The sequence below is a fragment of the Lytechinus pictus genome, unplaced genomic scaffold (genome assembly GCF_037042905.1).
Source record: "Lytechinus pictus isolate F3 Inbred unplaced genomic scaffold, Lp3.0 scaffold_20, whole genome shotgun sequence".
Taxonomy (NCBI): Eukaryota; Metazoa; Echinodermata; class Echinoidea; order Temnopleuroida; family Toxopneustidae; genus Lytechinus; species Lytechinus pictus.
The window spans coordinates 7,091,742-7,115,852 of NW_026974141.1; the positions used below are offsets into that span (position 1 = coordinate 7,091,742).

Consider the following 24,111-nt stretch of genomic DNA (forward strand, 5'->3'; position numbering starts at 1 on the left):
GGGCAGTCTGCCCCCCTACCCCCCCCCTTAGGTACGCTAGTGCTCTTTCACCTGAACAGGACTCGTTTTAGGTGATACCAAGTGCCGTTTCTCAAGCCAATTTTTACAAAAATGCCCCCTCTCGAACGTGCTCTGTGCCCTTTACACCTGAGAAGGACCCGTTGTTTTGTGGTAAAGAGTGCCCCCCAGTTGCCTTCTCATAGGTGCTAGTCCAGGATAGAAGAGGCATAACCTTGTTTTTTTATATATACAATATTTTTTGATGGTATCTTGTCAATTCGAGGTTGCTGATTACGAATCTGAATGATGCCACTCGTGTAACCTTGAGCATTTTCCGCAAATTGGCAAAATCCAATGATGGCCGCCAAAATATGCAAATTACCCATGAAAATCATAAAATTGTCCGCACATTGGCTGTGAAATGCATTAAATTGTGTGGCAGGAGTGAAATACTCTCTGAAAAAATAATTTTTAACAAAATATTTATTTTCCTGATATTCAAAATGGCCGCCATAGGCCATTGTATACCCTATTATGTACAATATGAATAGGGAAAAATAATTTTAACAAAAATGAGCACTAAACTGCGAAAATCGCGATGTATGAACGAAGTAATATATGCAAATCATCATTACTAACGAGATATATCATTTATAATGTCATATATGGGAACATTGCTGTATTTTGATATCTAAAATAGCCGCCACTGGCCCAAACAGTATGGCGTACAATGACAATGGGGGCCAAAAAATTCACAAGAGTGATCACCTAAAATGCTTATTATGAAGAATAAACAGGTTGAATACTGACTATAAACATAATTATTAACGAAATATATTATCAATATGCCATGTATGTGATGAATGTTGTATTTTGCTATTCAAAATGGCTGCCAAAAGCCCTAAAAGTATTATATACAATGAGAAATGGGAGAAAGGAAATCACAAGAGTGAGCGCTAAAATGCATATATATGTGATAAATTAATTAGATACTGTCTAAAAACGTATTTTCTAACGAAATATATCATTCAGGTTTCATGTTTGTGTTAAATACTGTATTTTGACTTTCAAAATGGCCGCCATCGACATTAACTGTATTATGTACAATGGAAAGTGGGAAACCAATATTCACAGAAGTGAGCACCATAAATGCACGTAATAGAGATGTATGAGTGAAATATTGTCTGAATTCATAATTTCCACTAAGATATATCATTTATTCTGCCAGTTAGGTGATAAATACGGTTGTTTTAAAGTCAAAATGGCCGCTACAATCCCTTACGGTATTATGCACAATATGAATGGGAACAAATCATTTCAACAGAATTTGGCTTTCCTTTGTCAAATGGTGATGTATAAGTGGAATGCTGTCTGAAAACATGATTTATAACAAAATATATCATATCTTATGTACTTTAGGTGATAAATATTGTATTTCAACATTCAAAATGGCTGCCATATGCCCTTTTTGTGAACATTATTTGTCTCCATCCAAATTGTATATTATACGATAAGTGCCTATGGTGGCCATTTTCAGTCTAAAAATGCAGCATTTATCACCTTAATTACACAACATTATGATATATCTCGTTAGAAACCATGGTTTTAGACAATAATTCACCCTTACATCACAACTCACAATTACGTGCAATATTTAGAGTCAAGCAGAGCCAAATTCTGTCAAAATTGTATGTCCCATGTTACAATGTACACAATACTTTTAGGACCTATGGCACCCATTTTGGATTTCAAAGTACAGCATTTATTACCTCCACCATGTCCACGACCAATATGTGATGTATTTAGTTAGAAATAATGTTTAAGACAATATTTTTACTCGTACATCGCAGTTACATGCATTTTATGATTCTCAATCTTGTGAAAATTAATTTCCCTGTTCGCATGTTACATACTTTAGTTAGGGCTTCTAGAGGTTATTTTGAATGTCGAAATACAGTATTTATCACCTATATGGAAGAAGAAATGCGATTATTAAAAAAAAAATGTTTTCAAATAACGTTTTACTCATACAACAGGATTATATGGATGTCATAGTCAAGCAAATCCAAATTCTTACAAAATTGTATGTCCCATTTCACATTGTAGATAATACTGTTATAGGGGCCATTTTGAATTTCATAATACAGTATTTATCTCATACATGACAAAAGAAATGATATGTCTTGTTATAAAACATGTTGTCAGACAATATTTTACTCGTAGATCACAATTACATGCATTTTATGTTTCTTACTCGTGTGAAAATTAGTTTCTCCATTCGCATTGTACATGATGAATATAGGGGCTATGGCGGCCATTTTGAATTTCAAAATACAGCATTTATCACATAAATGGCATATTTACAATTATGTTTTTAGTCAGTATTCCACTCGTTTATCTTAATAATATGCATTTTAATGCTCAATCTTGTCATTTTTGGGGCCCCGGCCATTGCCATTGTACATAATACTCTTTAGGCCAGTGGCGGATATTTTAGATATCAAAATACAGCAATGTTCTCATATTTGATATAATAAATAATATATATCATTTGTAATGATGATTTGCATATATTACTTCGTTCATACATCGCGATTTTTGCAGTTTAGTGCTCATTTTTGTGAAAATTAGTTTTCCCTATTCATATTGTACATTATAGTGTATACAATGGCCTATGGAGGCCATTTTGAATATCAGGAAAATAAAAATTTTGTCAAAAATTATTTTTTAAGATTGTTTTTCACTCCTGCCACACAATTTCATGCATTTCACAGCCAATGTGCGGACAATTTTATGATTTTCATGGGTAATTTTCATATTTTGGCGGCCATATTGGATTTTGCCAATTTGCGGAAAATGCTCAAGGTTACACGAGTGGCATCATTCAGATTCGTAATCAGCACCCTCGAATTGACAAGAAACCATCAAAAAATATTGTATATATAAAAAAACAAGGTTTGGTCAATTTTCTATGGGGCCTATCCTGGACTATGCCTGTTACATCAGATAAGTTGTCCCTAAAAAAAAACTCTTTTCGTGCCCGATGAGCACCCGGTTTCCTACTGCAAGTGTATACTTTAGTCGCAGAGCGCCTATCAAGATGACTTTCTTTTGATAATGATATTGATCCCTTTTAAACCTCTGATTAAAATTAAATGCTAGCTTTGTTAATATGCCCATTCTCATTTTTCTTTTTCCTTTTTTTGGAAAAATGCCCCTCTTCCTTTCTAGTTCATTCAAAATGTTCAGTCTGTTGATGCCCTGATGGCGCATTCCTTTTCCTTTGGTAATAAGAAACAGCATCATTATTATGGTAAGAAACAAGAAAACAATATTCTCATTTTTATATGAAGAGCTTTAATTGCAAAAGGGGCCTAGATCCATTTTTTCATCAAATTTGATTTTTTTTTTCAAATGTATAGATGTTTAGTAGCTTTTAAGATGATACCAAAAAAAATTGAAATTCCCATTAGAAAGTGAACAAAAATGGCAAAGAAAAGTCACTTTTTTCGAAAGGGGTTACTCAATTTCAGTTTGTCTGCAAAAGAGGCAAGAACCACAAAGATAATTTTTTGGAAATTTTTTTTTTTTTAATAATGAAGACAGCTAGAGGTAGATTTCTTTTATACCCAATTTTATGCTCACATGGTAGGGTTTCATTTAGTTTGGCATAAGAATATTGCAATGATATTCTCGGAAGGATAGAAAGTGGGTCTAACCCCTTCTGCAAACAACCTATTCAAAAGGGGTTGGGTCCATTTAAGTTTGTTTGCAAAAGGGGCTATAGACCCACAATGATTTTTTTTTTTTTTTTTTTTTTTTATTCTAAAAATATGACGACAGGTAGATTTTTTTTTCAAAAACAATTTTTATGTTCACATGGTAAGGTACGTAGCAATGGTAGCATATCATGACAATTTAGTTTCGCATAAGAATATTACAATAAGGGAGAATAAAAAAAAACATGATTTTCTCGGAATGGTCTTTAAAAAATGTCGAAAGTTTTGTCGCTCACACTAAATATCAATTTATTAACTCCCCTCTAAATTTTTGGCCCATACGCCACTGCTCCTTAAATAAAATTATTTTGAAAAATGAAATCAGCAATTCGAATTTACAAATTGTAATGTAATAGATGTGATATTTTTGTCATCAAATAAAAGAATTCAAAGTTTTCTCTATTCGATAGTTGCGTATTTTACCAGGCGTATAAGGTTGCCCAGGTCGTGCTCGACTTCCTTTTCTTTTCTTTGTATTATTATTATCATTATTATTATTATTATTATTATTCCTCTAAACAGGATCAAGTCCGTATTTTTTTCTTGAATAACTTTGCTCTAACAAAAAGCACCAAGTAATTTCAAGTGCAACTAGGAACTTTACACTACTAATGTCCGAGAGTCTTTCTTATCAATCTGGTTGTACCCAAGATAGCTGCCTTCTGAATGTCGTACATCCGAAGGTGAGGAGAGATCTTGGTTATGCAGGCTTCCATTCCCTTCTTCACCATTCCTGAGTGACCAATGATGACTGGTGTGACCTCTGCTTTCACGTTCCACATCCTCTCGATCTCAATCCTTAGGTCTTGATACTTGAGCCGTTTGTCTCTTTCCTTTACAGCAATGTTGATATCATGGGGAACAGAGACCTCAATGATATTTACTACGTTGTTGTCTCTGACGATGATGTCCGGCTTGTTGCAGTTGATGGTTCTATCCGTTAGTATGCCACAGTTCCAATATATGGTGCTGTTATTGATCGTGGTGATCGTTTGTGGCTGATGATCCCAAGCGTGATCACAAGTCATTTTACCGCGATCCTTCAGTAGTTGCCAATGGATAAGTTTGGCAATATTGTCATGTCTTGTGATGTACTCAGTTCCCGCAAGAGTCGAACATGCTGATACCAAATGCATGATTGTTTCGGTCTCTTTTCCACACATCCTGCAAGTGTCGTCTGTGTCTGTTCTGAGGATAGATTTTTCGTAGGCACGGGTCCTCACCACCTGGTCCTGAATAGCATAGACGAACCCTTCAGTTTCACCTCTTAGTCCCGCCGACTTAAGCCATTGATGTGTGTCTTTCTGGTCTACAAACTCCCGATGCGTCTGTTTTTCATGGTGGCCATGAAGTCGCTTGGATTTAAGTTGCTCTTGAAGTTTCTTGTGAAAGGAGCATTTAAGTCTTGCCTTCTCTTTTTCACCGTAGGGTAGTGTCAGTCGATGTTGTGCAAATAAGATAGATGCTTGCTTGTTAATGGAGTATATTGCTTGACATTTATCATAATCGAGGGATATACTCGTCAGTATATCAGGTGGATTGGATAGGTAGTTGGCGAGGTTCGTTGCTTCCATATTCCAGACCATCTCAATTTGTTGTAGACCTCTTCCTCCAAGATCACGGGGAAGGTACAACCTTTCGATTGCGGCCTTTGGGTGATGTAATCTGTGCATCGTTAATTGCTTTCTGGTCATAACATCTAGGCCACATATATCAGCTAGTCTCCAGTTAACAATACCAAAACTGTATCTAAGCACAGGAATGGCTAGAGTGTTGATCGCTTCAATCTTATTTTTGGCATTCAGTTCGGATTTGAGGATCAGCCTGAGTCTTCTTTTGTATTCTGATGTTGCCTTCTCCTTCATTGTGTTATGGCTAATGACATCATTCTCAGCTATGCCTAGGTATTTATATGTCGAATCATTAGTCAGTTCCTTGATTGATGTTTCCTCATCTTGCACAAACATGTCGCCTGTATTTACCCTCCTTCCTCGTACAAGTGTAACTTTGGCACACTTGTCTATACCAAACGACATCTTGATGTCATCGCTGAAATGTTTAACTACTGCTATCATCTTGTGAAGTTCATCGTCATTTTTTGCAAAGAGTTTGATATCATCCATATATATCAGATGGTTTATTGTCGTAGATACATCTTGCCCTTTGTATCTGTAGCCATAACTCGTAGCGTGTAAGAGAGAGCATACTGGATTGAGAGCTAAGCAGAATAAAAGAGGAGATAAGGAATCTCCTTGAAATATTCCTCTCTTGATTCGGACCCCCTCCACTGTCATCGAACGGGTGCCTATCGTAAGCGAAAGAGTAGTGCTCCATTGTTTCATGCCTGCTGATATGCACTTGACTATTTGTGGATTGATGTGATACATCTCTAGAACTTTGATGATCCAACTATGTGGTACGCTGTCAAATGCCTTCCTGTAGTCTATCCAAGCCATGGATAGATTGGTCTGTCTTTGGCGAGCATTACCGATTATTGCTTTATTTGTCATTAGGTGATCTTTACAACCCTTCTTTCCTTTCCGACAACCTTTCTGAGTGACCTCCATTATGTCATGATCATCGATGTGTCGTTCGATGTGCATGGCAAGCGTTGATGTCAGCAGCTTATACATAGTATTAAGGCAAGTGATTGGACGATAGTTCTTAGGTTGTTTTGGGTCTTTGCCTTTGTACAGTAGATAGGTCCTTCCAATTGGCAGCCATTTCTCAATAGTCCTGTTCCCTCTGATAATGTCATTGATGATTTTCAGTAGATTAGTATGGGTGCTACCAAACCTCTTTATCCAGAAGTTTTGTACACCATCTGGTCCAGGGCTTTTCCAGTTCTGAGTGTTCCTTGTGATATTGTGTAGTTCAGGTAAGGTCAGGTCTACTAGCTGCTGCGCTGGCACATTGGACCATTTGTCTGCTTCCGACTGAATCCAGGGAGTTTCTTCGTGAGTGATATCATTATCCCAAAGTTCTTTCCAGTAGTTCTTCATATCATCTGCCAATGGAACATCTTTCGTCTCAGTCATCTTTGAATCCAGCTCACGAAAGAATTTCTTTCTGTTTCCATGGAAGAGTTTATTCTGCCGTTTGAAATTGTTACTCTTTGTGTATCTCTTAACACGGTGTTTGAGAGCATTTATCTTCATTTTGAGCGTTTCTATAACAGTTGTCCTAGTACGGGTCTTATCGTCAATGCGATATTTCTTCTGAAGTCTTTTGGCATTGCTCTTCATCCGATTGGATTTGATGTTTCCCTTATCTACTTCTCCGAGTTGAGCCACGTCTTTATGTAGTTCTGCTATCTTAGTTTGTAGCCTTTTCTTCCATTCAGGAGCCTTCTTCTTATGATTGGTAGAGTGGTTTGATGAATGAAGCTTGAGTCCCATATGTTCTGTTACAGTTTTTGCACCTGCCCAGATAAGACAGTTTATCTCCAACAAACTGGAAGGACTAGATTGCACCTTTTCAAGCATTTTATCTACTTTGTCGATCACGCTCCTAGTAGTACAGCACCTTGTGTCGATTTTGGGAATTTGTGGTCTATCTGATATTGATATTCCCTTCACATATTCAAAGTTGCTCCTCAGTGCTGATAACAGCCGTTGATCGGAATCTCTGTCTTCATTTGTCGAGTCTTGTGATACAATCGCATCTCTCTCGGGTACAGATGATTTGATATTACCCGATACGTTCCTTTCACATTCTTTATCTTGTTGAATGTGAGGCTCTCCGCCGCATATAAAATGGGCAACATCGTCCCCATGTTCAGTCTCAGTAATTTCTTGTCTTTTCTTAGCCTTTTCTATTGCTGTAACCCGAAGAGTACGAGATTTCACTTTAGGTTGTTGCAAATGCTGGTGTATGTCTACATGTGAAGAGAATCCAGTCTTATAAGAGCTGTTTTTTCTTCTGTTCATCGTTGATCCCTTTCCCTCTCCACCAGCGGGCTTGTTGTCAGATGTGTCACAGTACTGAAAGAAATGTGCTCCTCTTTGGTATTCGGCCTCAATCTGTGTGTCTACCGTTTCGATTTCATCTAGTTTTTGTAGAAGAGACAAGGAACACGCCCCAAATTGAGCGATGTAGTCATCTTTCTTTTTTTTCTTCTGAGCACTGTCCATATCAAGACGATTCATACGTCGTTCTTGTGATATTCTTTGGTTGTGTTCTCCATCTCGTAAGCCCCTATCACTCTGCGTCCGAACATCCTGTTGATTGTTGAATATAATCCCCTCGTCAAGAGATATATTCACTGTATTTCCAGAAACTGTACTTCCTTCATCATGGATAGAATTTCTCACCTTCTCAGTGTTGGTGATTACCGAGTTTTCTCCTTTTCCCGATCTCTCTCTATCATTGTTGGTGTCGTGCAATTTGTCTACTTTATCTGTTATTCGTTTTCCCCTGTCATCTTGATTCTTTGTTGCATTACGCTTTCGTTCTCTACAAAGACTTTGGGCATTTTCCTTTATTCTCTCTAATTCAATGTCGCTGAAGTATTGAGTACTAATGATACTTTGTTTCATGTCCACTAGACCTTCTTCTCCAACGGATGGGTCACCATTATTTACAAGCCACGTTTCTCTCATTCTCTTCCTGTAATGTCTAGTTTTATGAGATACATCAGTCGCAAAGTAGAAGCAAGTCATAAGATTTTCCTTCTCTTTATTTGACCATAATTTCTTTTCTCCTTTTCTTCTCACTTTGTTGTGTAGTGATTGTGTGTCTAGAATCATCGATTTTCCTACTTTGGCTTCGTCACCATTGGCACTATTGTAGTCAGAATGACCATAGATCTCGTAGGCATCATCATCACCGGTATTTTTGTCATCAGCATCATTATGGTCCTCGATGACATCATCATCGGCATTTTTGTCATCACTATCACCATGGTCTTCGTTGGCATCAACAACATCGGCATTATCATCAGGGCCATTATTGGTATCACCAGTGCCGGCATTGTCATGATCACTGTCCTTAGCATCCCCATGGTCATCGATGGTATCGTCATTACCGGCATTATTGACTTCTCTACAAAGTATGTGTGCCTCTTGCTTTATTCTCTCTAATTCAATCTCGCTGAAATATTGAGTACGAAGGATACTTTGTTTCATGTCTGCCAGAGCTTGCTCTCCAACGGATGGATCACCATTATTTTCAAGCCACGTTTCTCTCATTCTCTTCCTGTAATGTCTAGTTTTATGAGATACATCAGTCGCAAAGTAGAAGCAAGTCATAAGATTTTCCTTCTCTTTATTTGACCATAATTTCTTTTCTCTTTTCCTCCTCACTTTGCTGTGTAGCGATTGTGTATCTGTGATCTTCGAATTTTCATTATAATTGGCTGGCCATGTCGTATCATTGTCCTTGGGTGGATGTCTTGATAATCTCTTGTCACACGTTTCTACTCTCCCGTCTTTATTTGGTAGGCCTCCTTCGTTCCTGCCTTTAAGATACACATTCTCACCATCAATATCGGCATCATAGTCATCATCAGCTGTGTCATTATTCACAACATCGCCATGGTTATCGTTTATAGCAACATTGTCATTATCTGCTTCATCGTTATTAGCTTCAGCATGGTCGTCGTTGGCATCGTCATTAGGCTTGCCAGCATTATTGACTTCAGCATCACCGAGATCATCATTGGTATCGTCATCACCGGTATCATTGTTGTCAGCATCATCATGGCCATTGTTGTAATCATCAACACCGACATTATTGTCATCACCATCATGGTTTTCGTTGTCATCTTCATTACCATGGTCGCCGTTGGCATCGCCATAGACGGCATTCTTGTCATCAGCATCATTATGGTCATCGTTGGCTTTGTCAGGACCGGCATTTTTGACATCACTATCCCCATGATCGTCGCTGGTTTCGTCATTACCGGCATTATCGATTTTTCTACAAAGTATATGTGCCTTTTGTTTTATTCTCTCTAATTCAATCTCGCTGAAATATTGAGTACGAAGGATACTTTGTTTCATGTCTGCCAGAGCTTGCTCTCCAACGGATGGATCACCATTATTTTCAAGCCACGTTTCTCTCATTCTCTTCCTGTAATGTCTAGTTTTATGAGATACATCAGTCGCAAAGTAGAAGCAAGTCATAAGATTTTCCTTCTCTTTATTTGACCATAATTTCTTTTCTCTTTTCCTCCTCACTTTGCTGTGTAGCGATTGTGTATCTGTGATCTTCGAATTTTCATCATAGTTGGCTTGCCATGTCGTATCATTGTCCTTGGGTGGATGTCTTGATAATCTCTTGTCACACGTTTCTACTCTCCCGTCTTTATTTGGTTGGCCTCCTTCGTTCTTGCCTTTATGATACAAATTCTCACCATCAGTATCGGCATCATCGTCGTCAACAGCTTATTATTATTATTATTATTATTATTATTATTATTATTATTATTATCATTTTTATCATTATAATTTTTTCATTATTATTATCATTTATTTATTTTTCATAGAAAAAAAGGGAAATACGTCCTTTGGGGGTGATGGCTATATATGCAGTGGCGTACCTGGGATTTTTCACAGGGGGGGGGGGCAAAACCGTCCGCCAAAAAAATTGACAAGCAAAAAAAAAAAAAAAAAAAAAAAAAAAGTCTTCAAGCTCGTCAGGGGGGCAGGGATACGTCCTTTGCATGGGTTGTGGCTCGTCAGGGGGGGGGGGCAGACTGCCCCCTCTGCCCCCCCCCCCCGTAGGTACGCTAGTGTATATATGTATTGTTGTGTTATGGGTGTTTATTATTTTTTTTTTGCCTATTTTTTAGGGGGTGCTCAATTCTCAGAAAGGAAATATCAAGAAACATGAGACAATCACAGGTCATATAGGTATAGAGACAATCAAATCCCCTATACTTTTCTCAATATAAATTGATCATTTCGCAGCTTGGCAAAATCTGCAAATCTAAACACTGTTTGAGCATTGAATTTCAATCTCTACCTTCATTTTCTCAGTGTGCGCGTGTCGCTTCCGCAGCGCAGCGCAGCATGTAAATTTAGCAGCTGTGCTTTACGTCTACATATGCAATGCATGTGCAGTGCAGTGTGCATATGGATGCTGAGGTTTCTTCAAGACGGGTTGTGACATTTATACTTCTGTTTTCAGCTTAAAATTTCTCTTCTCTGATAAAAATGACTCGACAAGCACGAAAACGACACCATCGGGGATACACACACATCAAGAAAAAGTACAGAACAAAAAGGAAAACCAAGGACTTGGATGAAATTGACGAGGATTTGAAACCCCGAAATGCGGAAAGATTGCTGCATCAAAAAATAGATTTTGACAAGCCTGGATCAGCACAACATTACTGTCTTCATTGCGCGTGAGTATGATGAGACTTGACACTGTAAGACGATAGAAAAACACATACTCTCACACGAGAGACAAAAGTGAGGGCATGTGAGATTGTGAGAGTATCCTTTTCTATTTTTTTTTTGGGGGGCGGGGTATTTCATTCCGTGAAGTGTGACCGTGATGAAAAAATAAATGAGCATGAGTCATGAGTATGATGGGGTGTCCAAACTCCGCGGACTTTTCAAAAATGTTCATCAGGCTTAAATTTGTTCACAAAATGTTCACAATTTATACAAAACCAATTCAAGAAATTGTATACCACATTGACGGCAAGGTCGTAATTTATAAAATCATTGACGAAAATGTAAAGTAGGTCAAGGGGTTTCGCCGGTATCGCGATCTCAAAATTCTATTCCGATCAGCAAATGCGTGCTGTGCTGGAAAACCGTTCTGAAAAAGTGTGACCTAACTTCGTGGATCAAAGTTTTTATGGAGATTAAAACAAAAATTCAAGCTCAAAAAGTGAAATATTAATATCAGATTGACAGCAAAATGCTATAGAATCGGTCAGTATGGTGAGACTACCACATATCGACCACATCTTTTGAAACCGACCACCTTGCGCGCGTTAAAATTATTGCGTATTACAAAGGATACGCGCGGGAGAGTAGGCGCAGTGTCCATAGAAACGGTAAGAATCAATTTTATGAGAAAAAAAGAATCAACAAAAAGTAAAAATTTAGTAGAATTAATCAAAATTGTATTGACCAGACCCAAACCCCGCTGAAAAACCAAGAAATCCGATAGGAAACGGCTTTAGAACAAATATCCGTCGTCAATCGTCGAATCATGTGCCGGAGCTCGCAGTGGAAGTAGTGAGACGATCATTTAGCATGTTTACATCATAGAACTGATTTGGAAGAGAAAAAATATTTCGCCACCGCGACAAGAATCGGCCGTAAACTTAGTGTATCGCGGGTGGTCGGTTTCAAAAGACGGGTGCAAATGAGCAAATGTAAAATCGTCGTATTCGTTGTTCGTCGATATATACGCGGATTGAATCGGAGTCGCCGAGCGAAACATGGGAATCTGATCTGCTCAATTTTCTGCACAAATGAGACGAAAACTGGGTAAAATTGATGAATATTTTCGCAGATACGATGCTTAGAAGATTAGGTGGTCGATAAGGGGTAGTTCCAACCATACCACATTCTAACTCACATTTTTTATTTCTGCTTGCTTGTTGAGAATATCAGATTTCTAGGGACAGCGATTTTCCGTTTCAAAAAATTGCCTTTTCCGTTTCAGAAAATCTCAAATTCCGTTTCAGCATGTCAGAAAACGGAAATTCCGTTTCCCCATAGACTTTGTACACACGGAAAAGTGACAATTCCGTTTACACATTGAATAGCAAAATCACAACACGTACAAAACACTCGCACTGGTCAAAATTTGTGTCTGCTACTGTACCAACAACACAATAGAATCCGTTCTAATCGGATCTATGCGGGTGCATAAAATATTTTTACAAACCCATTTAGCATGCATACATCCTCACCTTTCACATTATTAGCATTATTTCACGGTGAAATGATATTTCATCGATAATTTTGGGGTTTTTTGGACATCGTTATCATCAGTCAACGGCTTTTGCCAATCCGCTATCTTGGATTTTAAGACCACGATATCGTGCTGTTACATGTTCAAACGTAGAGGGCAGCAACACACGACCGTGTAGTTGAATGATATGTGTGCATGTGAAGCCCAACCCGGCCGGCAGCCGGCCGGGTACGGGTACGGTGCGGGGTACAATCGAGTGTGCTGATGTCGAGTGCAGTCACGATGTGTGAATTGTCATGATAGTAGCGAAGTGAGATCGTGTTTTCTGGGGTTTTGTGGCCATTTAATATTCTCATTTTGTTATGATTTTGGAGTAATTTCTGTTGCTATTCTGTGTATTTTGAGGGAAAATACGTTTTCCGTGATTTTCCGTTTGAAATGCCACTTTCCGTTTCAAAAGGCCCTTTCCGTGAATTCCGTCCGTTTTCCGCGATCGTGGAAAATCACTGTCCCTAGATTTCTTCGGAACGGGCGCTAACGGTGACAAATTTGCTGATCTTTTGTCAATATTTTCATGAATACTGAACTCATCCTAAAGAAAATTACGCCAAGGGATAATTTTCGGTCGCTTTTCACATGGATGATGTCAGATTTTAAGGGTATTGGCTACTTTTTGAGATAATGGCCGTTCGCGAAGTATGGACTCACGCGAAGTTTGGACTCACTGCCATACTGAGTCAATGACATTGAGTGTGAACTGTAGCAGTCTGAGCTGATTCAGAATGCTGTGCCTCGTTTTAAAATAAAGGGCGCTTATGTAATGGCTTAAATGCAGTTTCGCACAGGCCGACTTTGAGCAAAAATTTCTCCACCAGAAATTGTTCACAATTTTTGTCATGACAAGTCTCTCAGACTCAGCTCAGATTTAGACCTTTATCTAGTTTACTGATTTAGAGGTCATGGAGATGGAGGTCAATAAACAATATGCCCACCGTATTTCCAAACAGGCGATTATTATTACCGTATCGGATTAGGAACGGCTGTATTTTGGCTCCAATTCAATTGTGACGTTATCTGTGTAGTATTGTGGCCTATCTACATGTACTAAGCTAACCGGCTTAATAATGGATCACGGAGTACTTTGATGGCCTTGTTGAAGCTTGGAAGCGATGCGAAGCTACCATTGCAGAGCGCTCTGTGGGGTCCTAGCTGGAGTATGTATACTGCCGGGGAATGTCACATCCACAAGACAGATGGTACACGCTTTCAGCGATGGATCCATTAGAAGCAAACTCAAACAACTACTCTCTCAACTAAACTGTGTTTTCTATTTATAATTATACCCAGTGCCTTACTCGGAGTTACTGCTATGCCACTGCCAAGCATCAATGAGCAAGGCTTGATATTACAATAGACCCCTATAAAGTGCCCAATGCAGCAGCTTAAGGCTAACATAATAGAAAGGGATGCATTGTCATTAACATACTTGTATCCAAGAGAGGGGAATGTCTATAGTCATAGAGGCTGTGTTCACACAGCATACAATCTAGATTAAAGGAAGTGTTCACATGATACAGTATATCAGTGCCTGTCTACATCTGTTATTGTTCGCCATAATTTGATATTGACTGAAGTTAGCGACCAAAAGATGTGCCTACAGACGGCTCAACCGTTCGTTCGCGTTCACCGCGTGTTCGCATGATTTGGTCGCTAACTTCAGTCCATATCAAAATTATAGCAAAGCGATGTCTAAGAATTTGAAAGATGACTTCGAGATCCACTCACACTAGTGCGAGGTTTTTAGTATTAGTATACTAACCTCGCACCAAGAAGAGTATAGTAAATTGTGCAAATTGAGCTGGGGGGGGGGGGAGATTTTTGCACTTTTGTTTAATTTGTCGTCACCCACAGTCACGTCCTCAACGTTTAGGCCTACTACAGTGTACTTCTCGAATTCCTTTCAACTTTGTGCCAATAAAATGATTCTGATTTTGATGTGTAATATAAAGTTAATTTTGGTTTGTCTTTTCCATAATTCAGGAGATACTTCATTGATGAGTCTGCAATGAAGGATCATTTTCGAAGCAAGACACATAAACGGAGGTAAGCATTATGGAATAATAGAGTTAAAAACTAGATGAAAAAAATCATATGTAATTGCTTTTGCGCATATTGTATACAATATACGCCTTATTAAAAGATGAGAAAAGATTTCAATGCACATCATTTTGCTCTTGGTGCGATTCTGCCACAGGTTAAATCTTGCATTAAATTTGTTTCATGTCGCTATTTTATTAAACACCACTTTGACGTATGACAGTAACTCATGAGAATAGGGAAAGTAATGATGGACATGGCCTTTTTACATGGATGGAATTTAAATAATATTATTATATTTTGATATATGGATGGTCATGCCCATTCATTTCCTTATTCCATACAATCGGGGAATGCACAACATCTCCTGGCCTTGGATTATGATATTGCTTATTCAAAGGATAAATGAAAAGTAGAGAATATTTGATGTTTCGTTATCAGAAATGCAACAGATCTGCTTATCTGTATATTGAAGTGTTAATGCAAGCTTGTCAATCATGTTTTTTTTTAACTTTGACCTTTGACCTTAGATTGAAAGCGCTCGAGTTGGAGCCCTACACACAGAAAGAAGCCGAAGCAGCTGCAGGGATGGGATCATATCAACCACCTAAGAAGAGAGTAATGGTTACCCAACAGGCTACACAACAGGATGTGAATATGGATGAAGACAAGAGGGACCAAACATGATCCTTGGGGAACACCACTTCTGGAAATCAGTCAAATGAACAATGATCCCTCTACGGGTAACACAGCAAAAATTTTAGTTTGACTGAATAAATGAAGAGACTACATTCATGATGCAATACTTTCAAAGATCAATGTAATCATGGATTATAAATGCAGACCAAGACAAAAACTAGATGTTTGTGAGAGAGAGGCCTAACCTAAAATGGTTCTTTAATAAGTGATGTAAAAGTAAAATTGCTTAAGTAGACCTTACAGAAGTCAATATTTGACCATATTCAAGCAATATTTTTTAAGATCAGATAGTGCAAAATATCTGTTCCTCTTCTACATGTAAGTCAAACAGATTTTATATGGTTCCAACTCCCAAGTGATTGGATGTGTATTTGCACATTTGATGGTACATGTCCATCCACACCCACCCTATACATGTATGTGCATGTACCTGTCACATGTTAAAACCGATCTAGCATTGCCCCTATTTCATTTGGAAGAAGGAAAAGAAATTTATTGTTTGGTAAGTTGTGGAAAACTCGACACTGATAAAATATTTTTTTTGACCAAATTTTCCCTACAATTAACTTCCTTGGAACCCTTTGCATGAATCCTATGGGCCATTCACATTGGCCATCACATTTCACAATCGTTTGTAATCCATTTATATAAGAAATATACAGGGACCACGGAACTGGGGGGGTGTTCAGCCCCCTCCCCCACACTTTTTTCCAAAACCGTGTACAAAAACCTGTTTGTGATATTTTGCATGGTCACCCCCCTTACATGTAATTTTGACTCCCCCCCCCCCCAATTTTCGAAACCATTCTGCAGCCCCTGCTATAAAAGAATTGTTCAAATATTTGATTATCAAAGAATTCAATTAGAAAAAAATGTTTATAAAGGGGATGTCCAATAAATCAGGAATTATGATATTACATTTTTCACGGGAATTCATGAAGTTCCCCATTACCTTCTGTGATGCGTAATATCTCATTTTTAACAACTGAGCAAGTTTAAAGATTTCTTTTCATCTGGGGAGCGTTTCATAAAGGACTTGTCAGACGTTTTATCCGACAAGTCCCATTTTATCTGACAGTTGCCATAGTAACAGTGCTTCTTAGCCAATCAACATCAAGGAAAATTGTCAGATCTGAAAACTCGTCGGACAAAAATGCTGATGAAACACTCCCCTGATTTAGATGATATTTTCAGTGTTCTACCCTGCCTGATTGATCTCTCTTCATGTCGTACATTGGATTTTAACCCTAACTAGGCCGGGCTTTTTGGGCTGTTCTGTGGCCGGGGGGTTGATTCAACCCCCCCCCCCCCTGAGATCTCGACCGCCGATCGCGCGAGCGCCGCAAAAATTTGCACGCTGGTAGTGAGCGATATAATCTACAAGGCTGTATGGTAAAATTTTCCAAAATAATGAGATTTTATTTTATATGAATTATGCTAATTTATGCATAAATCATACTTTTTGCTCTAATTCACTAAATAAAGCTCCTAGAATGCTAATTTTTGGTAAAAATGTTCTTTGTAGCATTCCTAACAATGGCAATTGAAAAAAACTTTGGTTTGGAAATCAATTTCTTATGTATTTTATTGTTTTATGAATTTTTTATGTATTTCTTTGTTTTTCAACCTTTTGTTTTTCTTTGTTTTTTTTCACCAGATTTATTGCACAACCTTTTTGAAGCATAATTATGCTAAAATCAATTGCTTTCAGCTGTTTTAAGTAAAAATAATCATATCTTTATGAATAAGATGAGAAAACTCAATTTGCATTGACTTTGTACACAAAATCACGTTTTGGAACAATTTTTGGTCTGACATGCACTTACAAAATGTTGCGTAATTTCGGATCCACGTACCCGGGCGTCGTAAATTTGGTCTCAAAAGATGCGCGGGATTTAAAAGTATAAACTCTGCGAGTGGGGCGGTCAAAGAATGTCGCGCGGCAGAATGATCGCAGAAAATGTTGAGGGGGGGTTGATTCAACCACCCCCCCCCCCCCCGGCCATTTTAGGGTTAAAGAAATTAAAGCTTATTTTGAATAAATTGCAAGAAACACATTATTTTACTTAATGATTGTTATTATATTATAAACGAAGTAAACAAGACTCGGTTTATAGCAATTTCAGAAATTTTCTGTCAAAATTTTATTGTGAATTTCTACACTTTAACAGTATGTTTTGAGAAGGTAATCCACTTTTTAGCCCCTATTTACTGTTTCTCATTTTACGAAAGGCGAAATGTACAAAACAATTATTAAAAACTATAACTGCAATTTTTTTACAAATTGTGTTTTAGTGTACAGGGTGTAAAGTTTCACAGAAAAATGTGCTGGGCCCCGTCTTACAAAAAGTTACAATTGATCCAATCAATCGTAACTCTATGGAAATCCATCAGTGTCATAATTTTTTTCTTCAGGAAATTTGCACAATGCCCTTTGTAAACAAAGAGAAGCACAGTGAATTTTCAAGAAAACAATAAACGCACGGAATATACATCAGAGTTAAAAAATATTTTGAACAAACATGCAAAATAGATGTTGACGTTGCTGGCCGTCCATAGTTGCGATTGATTGGATCAATCGTAACTCTTTGTAAGACGGAGCCCAGTATCTTTTGGCCCATTTGGTCTCATCCCACATGGTCTAATCCTAATTCATCTTCATGTATAACCAGTTCATCTTTTAGCCGTTTGATCCAACTGTTGTCCAGTTACCATTCTGTCTAATTTCGAGTAAGTCTCTGCCTGCCCATTTTATCTAACTCTGTTTAGTCAATCTGGTTAGATGCACTGTTTATGAAGCGAATTTCAATTTAACAAAGCATGAAATAGTAGACGAAATGGAGATCAAACCAAATTGGCATTAGGGGGTGTTAAAAAGAAAATATTTGCAATCAATTGCAAATATTCTGTTGCAATTTTACAATTGATGGATCCATTTTAACTGTAACAAATTAGATCATACTGCTTGTTTTAAGAAGCAGATTAGAAATCAATCGCCAATTGGTAATACATTTCAAAACTTACGATCGATTTGGGGGCAAAAAATAGAATTGCAATTTTAGACTGACAATTAGACTAGGTGGGTAGTAGATCAATTACGGAGAAGACCAAAAAGCTTTTAGACAAAATTGATAGTTAGACCATGGCCCTGTCTCACAAAGGGTTACGATTGATCCGATCAATCGCAACTCTATGGAAATCCAACCATATCATAATTTTTTCAATGAAAGATTTGCACAATGTCCTTTGTATGCAAAGAGAAGCGCAGTGAATCTTAAAAAACAATGAATGCATGAATATACATCATAGCTAGAAAATATTTTGAACAAACATGCATAATAGATGTTGACATTGCTGGCCGTCCATAGTTGTGATTGATCATCAGATCAATCGTAACTCTTTGTAAGACGGGGCCCATATGCATGGGTAGATCAACTGCAAGTCGAGTAAAAACCATGTGAGAGAGGGGAGGGGGGGCTGTCTAAAACTGAGTTGTGAAGGGAGGGGGCAAGGGCAAAAATCAAGACGATTATTTGGTAGCTTCTCAGTTCGTTCATGAGATGAAATTTCCAAGGAAAAATTGTATTTTCAATTTCCTTCCATTTTTCATGTTTTTTTTAATTGTTGTGCCCCCCCCCCCAACGGTTTATTTCCAATGCCAATTCATCCAATTGCCAACTTGTCTACTACCATTTGGTCTACTCACCACATGGTCTACTTTCATTCAGTCTAATGCCATTCCGTGTAATAACCAGTTGGTCCAATAGCCATTTAGTCCATATACCAGTTGGTCTAATTAAACTAAAGTGTTAATTGTGCAAAATGAATAAAAAGAAGATGGGTATTAGACCAACTGGTTATTGGAAAAATTGGTAATAGACAAAATGGTGATTAGACGAAGTGATGATTAGACCAAATGGTTGTTAGACGAAATGTTGATGGACGGAATGGCTTTAGACTAAATGAAGGTAGACCATGTGGTGATTGGACGAGTTGGCAGTGGACGAATTGGCAATTTACCCCCACCACCCCAACCCCCGATACACCACTGAAGATTTAGATATAGCAAAAAGAGATGTAATGTAAATCTGCTTTTATTCAGTGTTCCATTAATTAGAAAATAATATTAGTTTACAAATCGATGCTTTTATATCCAGTCATTGGATCAAGATATGGTTCGGCTTTCAGATGACTCACAGTGGTCCTGTTAATAGTGTTATCAGCACGCAGTTATGGTGGAGTGCTGTTAAATGATGCCAATTATCTTATTACTTTTCTTGCGTATTACGATATCTCGGTCTGATTTGTTCAACCGTTGAGCTTGGTCGAGCTTCCACCTGCATGGTTGCTCTGAAACATCGGCACTTACGAAGCCCAAGCAGAATAATGAAATTTCTCCTGAAGTGAACGTTGGTGGCTGCGTATAAGAAAGGGTTGATGAACGAATTGCACCACAAGATATTATTTACTATTTCCCAGACAAGATCCGATATGCACTCGTCACAAATGGCGTTTACGATGTTTGCAATTTGATATGGGAGCCAGCACGCTATGAACACTGACACCAAAATTCCAAGGACTGTCGCTGCGCGTCGATGACGCGCGAACTCCCGTCTGCGTTTCTGCGCTTCTGCTACGCTGTTCAAAGTCTTTGAAAGTTCGCGGTTGCAAGGCATCGTTTGGTAGTCTTTGACATCACCGTTGACAAAAGATGATTCGTTGACTTGTTCTCGTAGTTCATGGTTCGAAGCGGATGTGTTTACTAGACTGACATGGGATAAAGAAACTGGAGACTCGATAGGAGATGGTAACCGGTTCATTTCTACTGTATCTACCTTCTGTTCTCGTTTAGAATGATCTACACTTCTTGTCTTCAATTGACTCAAGCCCTCTGCTCGTTTTCTTATTTTAATATAAACTGCGATGTTCAGACCAATAACGATTATGAGAGGTATAATGAACTCGCAAATCAACAGCGCGATTGTAGCGTATACGTTGTAAGCCATGTCTAGTTCACATTCTTTACTGAAATCGACGTTGCGTTCACCGGTGAAGTACGGCCAACCGACCGCAAGGATGGTGAAGACAACCGCGGTTGAGACCCAAAGGATGGTTATCGTCACCAAGACACGCTTCCGCGTTTGGAAAGTCTGATAATGGAGTTTCTTTGTGAGCAGCCAGTAGCGATCGAGGCTGATGAGGATGATCGTGAATACGGACAACAATGTGGCCGTGTTGTCGATGATCAGCCATATCTTGCAGAAGACTTCACCGAGAAGCCAGAACTCCCCGCCAAGCCACTCGTTCCACGTGATCCAAGAAAGGTTAACACTGAGCACCACTAATCCGATGATGAAATCAGAAATGGCGAGGTTTAAGATGAGCAGGCTGGCGACGCGGCTGTGGATGCGGGGATCCTTGCAGAAAGCCACCATCACGAGTGCGTTGCCGACCACCGTGGCGATCGTGATCGTCCCCACGACGAGCGGTACGATGGCCAACCACGCGATGGATGGTTGATAATCTGTGATGTCATCATCAGAGGTCGTATTGGATGATAACGTCATTTGATCAATGATCGGTGTCCCATGCCCTCTGTCGGATTGATAGGTTGGCCCGTAATATGCAATAGACCCTTCCATTGTGGTTGCCGTCAGTCAATCTGCCAAGAAGAACATGAAATGTTTAGCGATCAGGTGAAAATTTAAGGATCAAAGCTTTCAAAAGTGTCATCTGCTTGATGCAATGGCGAGATATTTGATTTGCCTTGTCGATCTAATACCATTATTATGTCGACATGGCGTGATACTTTACTTTGAAAAGTCAGTGATGGCTAGGTATCGTTATACCGCCATGACGACAAGTCGACAGTACGTGTCTCACCAAATGAGGCGTGGAGTCGACTTGCCAATATAACGTGTCTAATTGAGCCGACATGGCAAGATAAATATCTCGTCAAGTATATGACAATCTTAAGCATTGAAACATGGAGGTCATTAATTCAAAGAACTTAAGAAAAATTTGACACAAGAAACACTTTTCTTTTTGAAGATCTAGAAACCGGGACCTATTCTGGGAATACCCCTCAGGGGTGATGCAGAAATTTTGAAAACTTATATTTTTGCTTTTTTTTTTGCCTCCGACGAAGATTCTGCTAGGATCGAAAGCTTAGGCCCCTTTTTGACTTGCTAATTTACTCCATTGGCTCTCTTTTATTAGATAAGCAGTTTTCAGCAGCTTCTTTTTGCCATTTTTTTAAATGAATATTTTCACAAACCTCACCAAAGGTGTAAACTTAATCCTTCAATCAAACTTTAGAAAATCACCATGGCCCTGGGAAGCGCGGGGTGCTGTGTATGTTATACACATTATCATAAGGTCTTTGGTTATACACCATAAGGCAGCACCCCATGGAAATCGGGGGGGGGGGTATAATTTTTTCAAACTCTGCACCCCCTTTTCAAAAATCGTTCCCAGTGCCCTTTAAAAAATGCAAAAGCGCTCACATGACTAGTTTAGTTACTTCGGTCCCTCAATTTCGATTTTCCTCGAAAATTGTTATGCGTCTTGCCCCCCCCCCCCCGGAAAATGCGTACGGCCATGAATATATCGTGTAGGCCTACTGTCTGTCTCCTATTTGCTTTATGAAACACGTCTCCAGAACGTGATATATTGATTTTCTTTTACCTCGCATCATCCGAGTTATTATTAATACATGATTATTGAGTCAGCAAACTCGTAATATTTGAGAGAGGTATATATGCTCAACTATAATTTGTTCGCTGGTGTAAATATGGTCATAATGAATATGGCTTCTTCCCTTTCATAATGGATTCAAAATAAACCTTCGCTGATCATTATATCATTATAGTTTCTGTAATACACATATCGATGATCCAGTGCTTCTCATTTCATTTTTTCCCTTTTTTGTGCACCTACGCAAACTTTATTATTTTTTATGAATCCTTTAATACGCATCTTATATTTGAGGCCGTTTTGAATACACTGCATGGCAAGAGAATGAAAAATGTGCATTATTTTTCTTTATATTCGCTGCCGACGGAAATAAATAATATGTGACATATACGAGGAATCGAAGGTATGAAAATATAATTCATTAAAAGAATTAAGGTGGGGTAAACAGAGAGAAAACATCCATGAAATTTAGATTCAGATTATTTTTTATCGATCTATAATATCAAAACAGAGATTTTCCCTCGGGTAGTCGTGGTAGTACATACACAAATATATTTAGGTTATCTTAATGAAAACAACGTATACTTACCCGAAAGAAATGTTCTATAATTCTTCCACTGCAACTTATCAGAAATTAGCCATGGCTGACTCTCCTTCTACAAATTATTGGAGTTTCATTGCCTTTTTAGAATACAGTCAATATATAGGTCACATCTTTATATCGTAGAACATTACGTCAACGGCGTTGTCGAACGAGGTTTCTGCCAGAGTTATTCAAAACAACTCTTCGAAAACAAAACAATCAAAAGCATGAGAATCAGTTTGATCACCACTTTGATCCATTCGAGGTAACGAAGCCATCGCAGCAAATATAATAGCAAAATTATTTTACAATTTCGTTAAACCTGCCGAATACGTGCACACCCTGATCGCAGATTGAAAAGATGAGATGAAAACGTCATACCATAATAAGGGTATTATCCAACAGTACTACAAACCAACAATAATCCATTCAGATAAACTCGCCAATAATGTACCTTACAAAACAGAGACTCCCGAGGACATTTTATTAGGCTAAGCCCAAAATGTGTAAATACAACCTTTGCCCCATTGCTCACGAATTAGGAGACGTACAGAGCAGAACGTTCAATCCTTCTTTTAATAATTTTCCTATTTTCTCTCCTTAATTACCTATCTCGACTGAGATCAAGCAGCATCTCTCATAGCAACATTGCTTGCCCTGCATTCATGACGTCACACGATGGTTACGTAATTAAAAGGCTCTCAATACTCCGATCCGAATCGAATTATACGCCATAAATGAGATGATTGAGTACAGACTCTATCAATATTGTCTCTCGGGGGATAAATAAAGCTATTATATGCTACCGACAAACTAACCGATCCGAGTCTAGATCGATCACAATTATATTGTTATTTCGAATGACATGATCGGTCGGTTTTGGAATCGGCTTCGTTGGGTGTGACTGTCGCATCAGATAATTAATCCATGCGGAACGCGAGGCCGGCGATAATTAGATGAGTTAGTTCAGGTGAATTGGATCGATTGAATGATTTATGAGCTCTCGTCATTTTTTCATCCCATTCGTTATACAGGAAAGAGTATTTATTAGAGTTGAAACACAAATTTACTGATTGGATAACAGCTCCATTCTCTCTCTATGGCCGAAAGACAGTTTGATTCATTATTTTCGATTCCATGATAACGTCTATGCATGAATTGGTTGCAAACTGCATCTTTCTCTTTATGAAAAATGTATATAAAGGCGAATACCACACTGATGAATTTATTTAATTGTGGCAGATCAGGGGGGGTGGGGGATCCGGCCCCTTTTGAGAGAAAATATTTGTTTGCAAGCAAAGGCTAGCTTTTTTCGGCCCTACAACATTTCTACATTTTTGTTGATATATACGTACCCCCCCCCCCCGGCCACCT

At 38.4% G+C, this 24,111-nt stretch overlaps 2 protein-coding genes across 2 annotated transcripts; one reads left to right on the forward strand and one right to left on the reverse strand.

Annotated features, from left to right (window-relative positions):
• The first annotated feature begins 10,511 nt into the window (after positions 1–10,511).
• LOC135157842 (zinc finger protein 593-like) lies at positions 10,512–17,730 on the forward strand. Its single transcript, XM_064114851.1, has 3 exons — positions 10,512–11,130; positions 14,703–14,765; positions 15,290–17,730. The coding sequence occupies exons 1-3, from the start codon at positions 10,937–10,939 to the stop codon at positions 15,444–15,446; spliced, it is 414 nt and encodes a 137-aa protein (XP_063970921.1). The 5' UTR covers positions 10,512–10,936; the 3' UTR covers positions 15,447–17,730.
• On the reverse strand, positions 17,573–24,098 carry LOC135157841 (muscarinic acetylcholine receptor M3-like). Its single transcript, XM_064114850.1, has 2 exons — positions 22,744–24,098; positions 17,573–21,120 (listed from the first exon to the last, which is right to left on the reverse strand). The coding sequence occupies exon 2, from the start codon at positions 21,098–21,100 to the stop codon at positions 19,727–19,729; it is 1,374 nt and encodes a 457-aa protein (XP_063970920.1). The 5' UTR covers positions 21,101–21,120; positions 22,744–24,098; the 3' UTR covers positions 17,573–19,726.
• Positions 24,099–24,111: the final 13 nt, after the last annotated feature.

What these genes read in the sequence shown, in the direction of transcription:
- LOC135157842 (XM_064114851.1), top strand. Translation starts at nt 10,937, where the DNA reads ATGACTCGACAAGCACGAAAACGACACCATCGGGGATACACACACATC. An exon ending in CATTACTGTCTTCATTGCGC is followed by an intron (nt 11,131 to 14,702) that starts GTGAGTATGATG and finishes TCCATAATTCAG; the next exon opens with GAGATACTTCATTGATGAGT. An exon ending in AGCAAGACACATAAACGGAG is followed by an intron (nt 14,766 to 15,289) that starts GTAAGCATTATG and finishes CTTTGACCTTAG; the next exon opens with ATTGAAAGCGCTCGAGTTGG.
- LOC135157841 (XM_064114850.1), bottom strand. Translation starts at nt 21,100, where the DNA reads ATGGAAGGGTCTATTGCATATTACGGGCCAACCTATCAATCCGACAGA.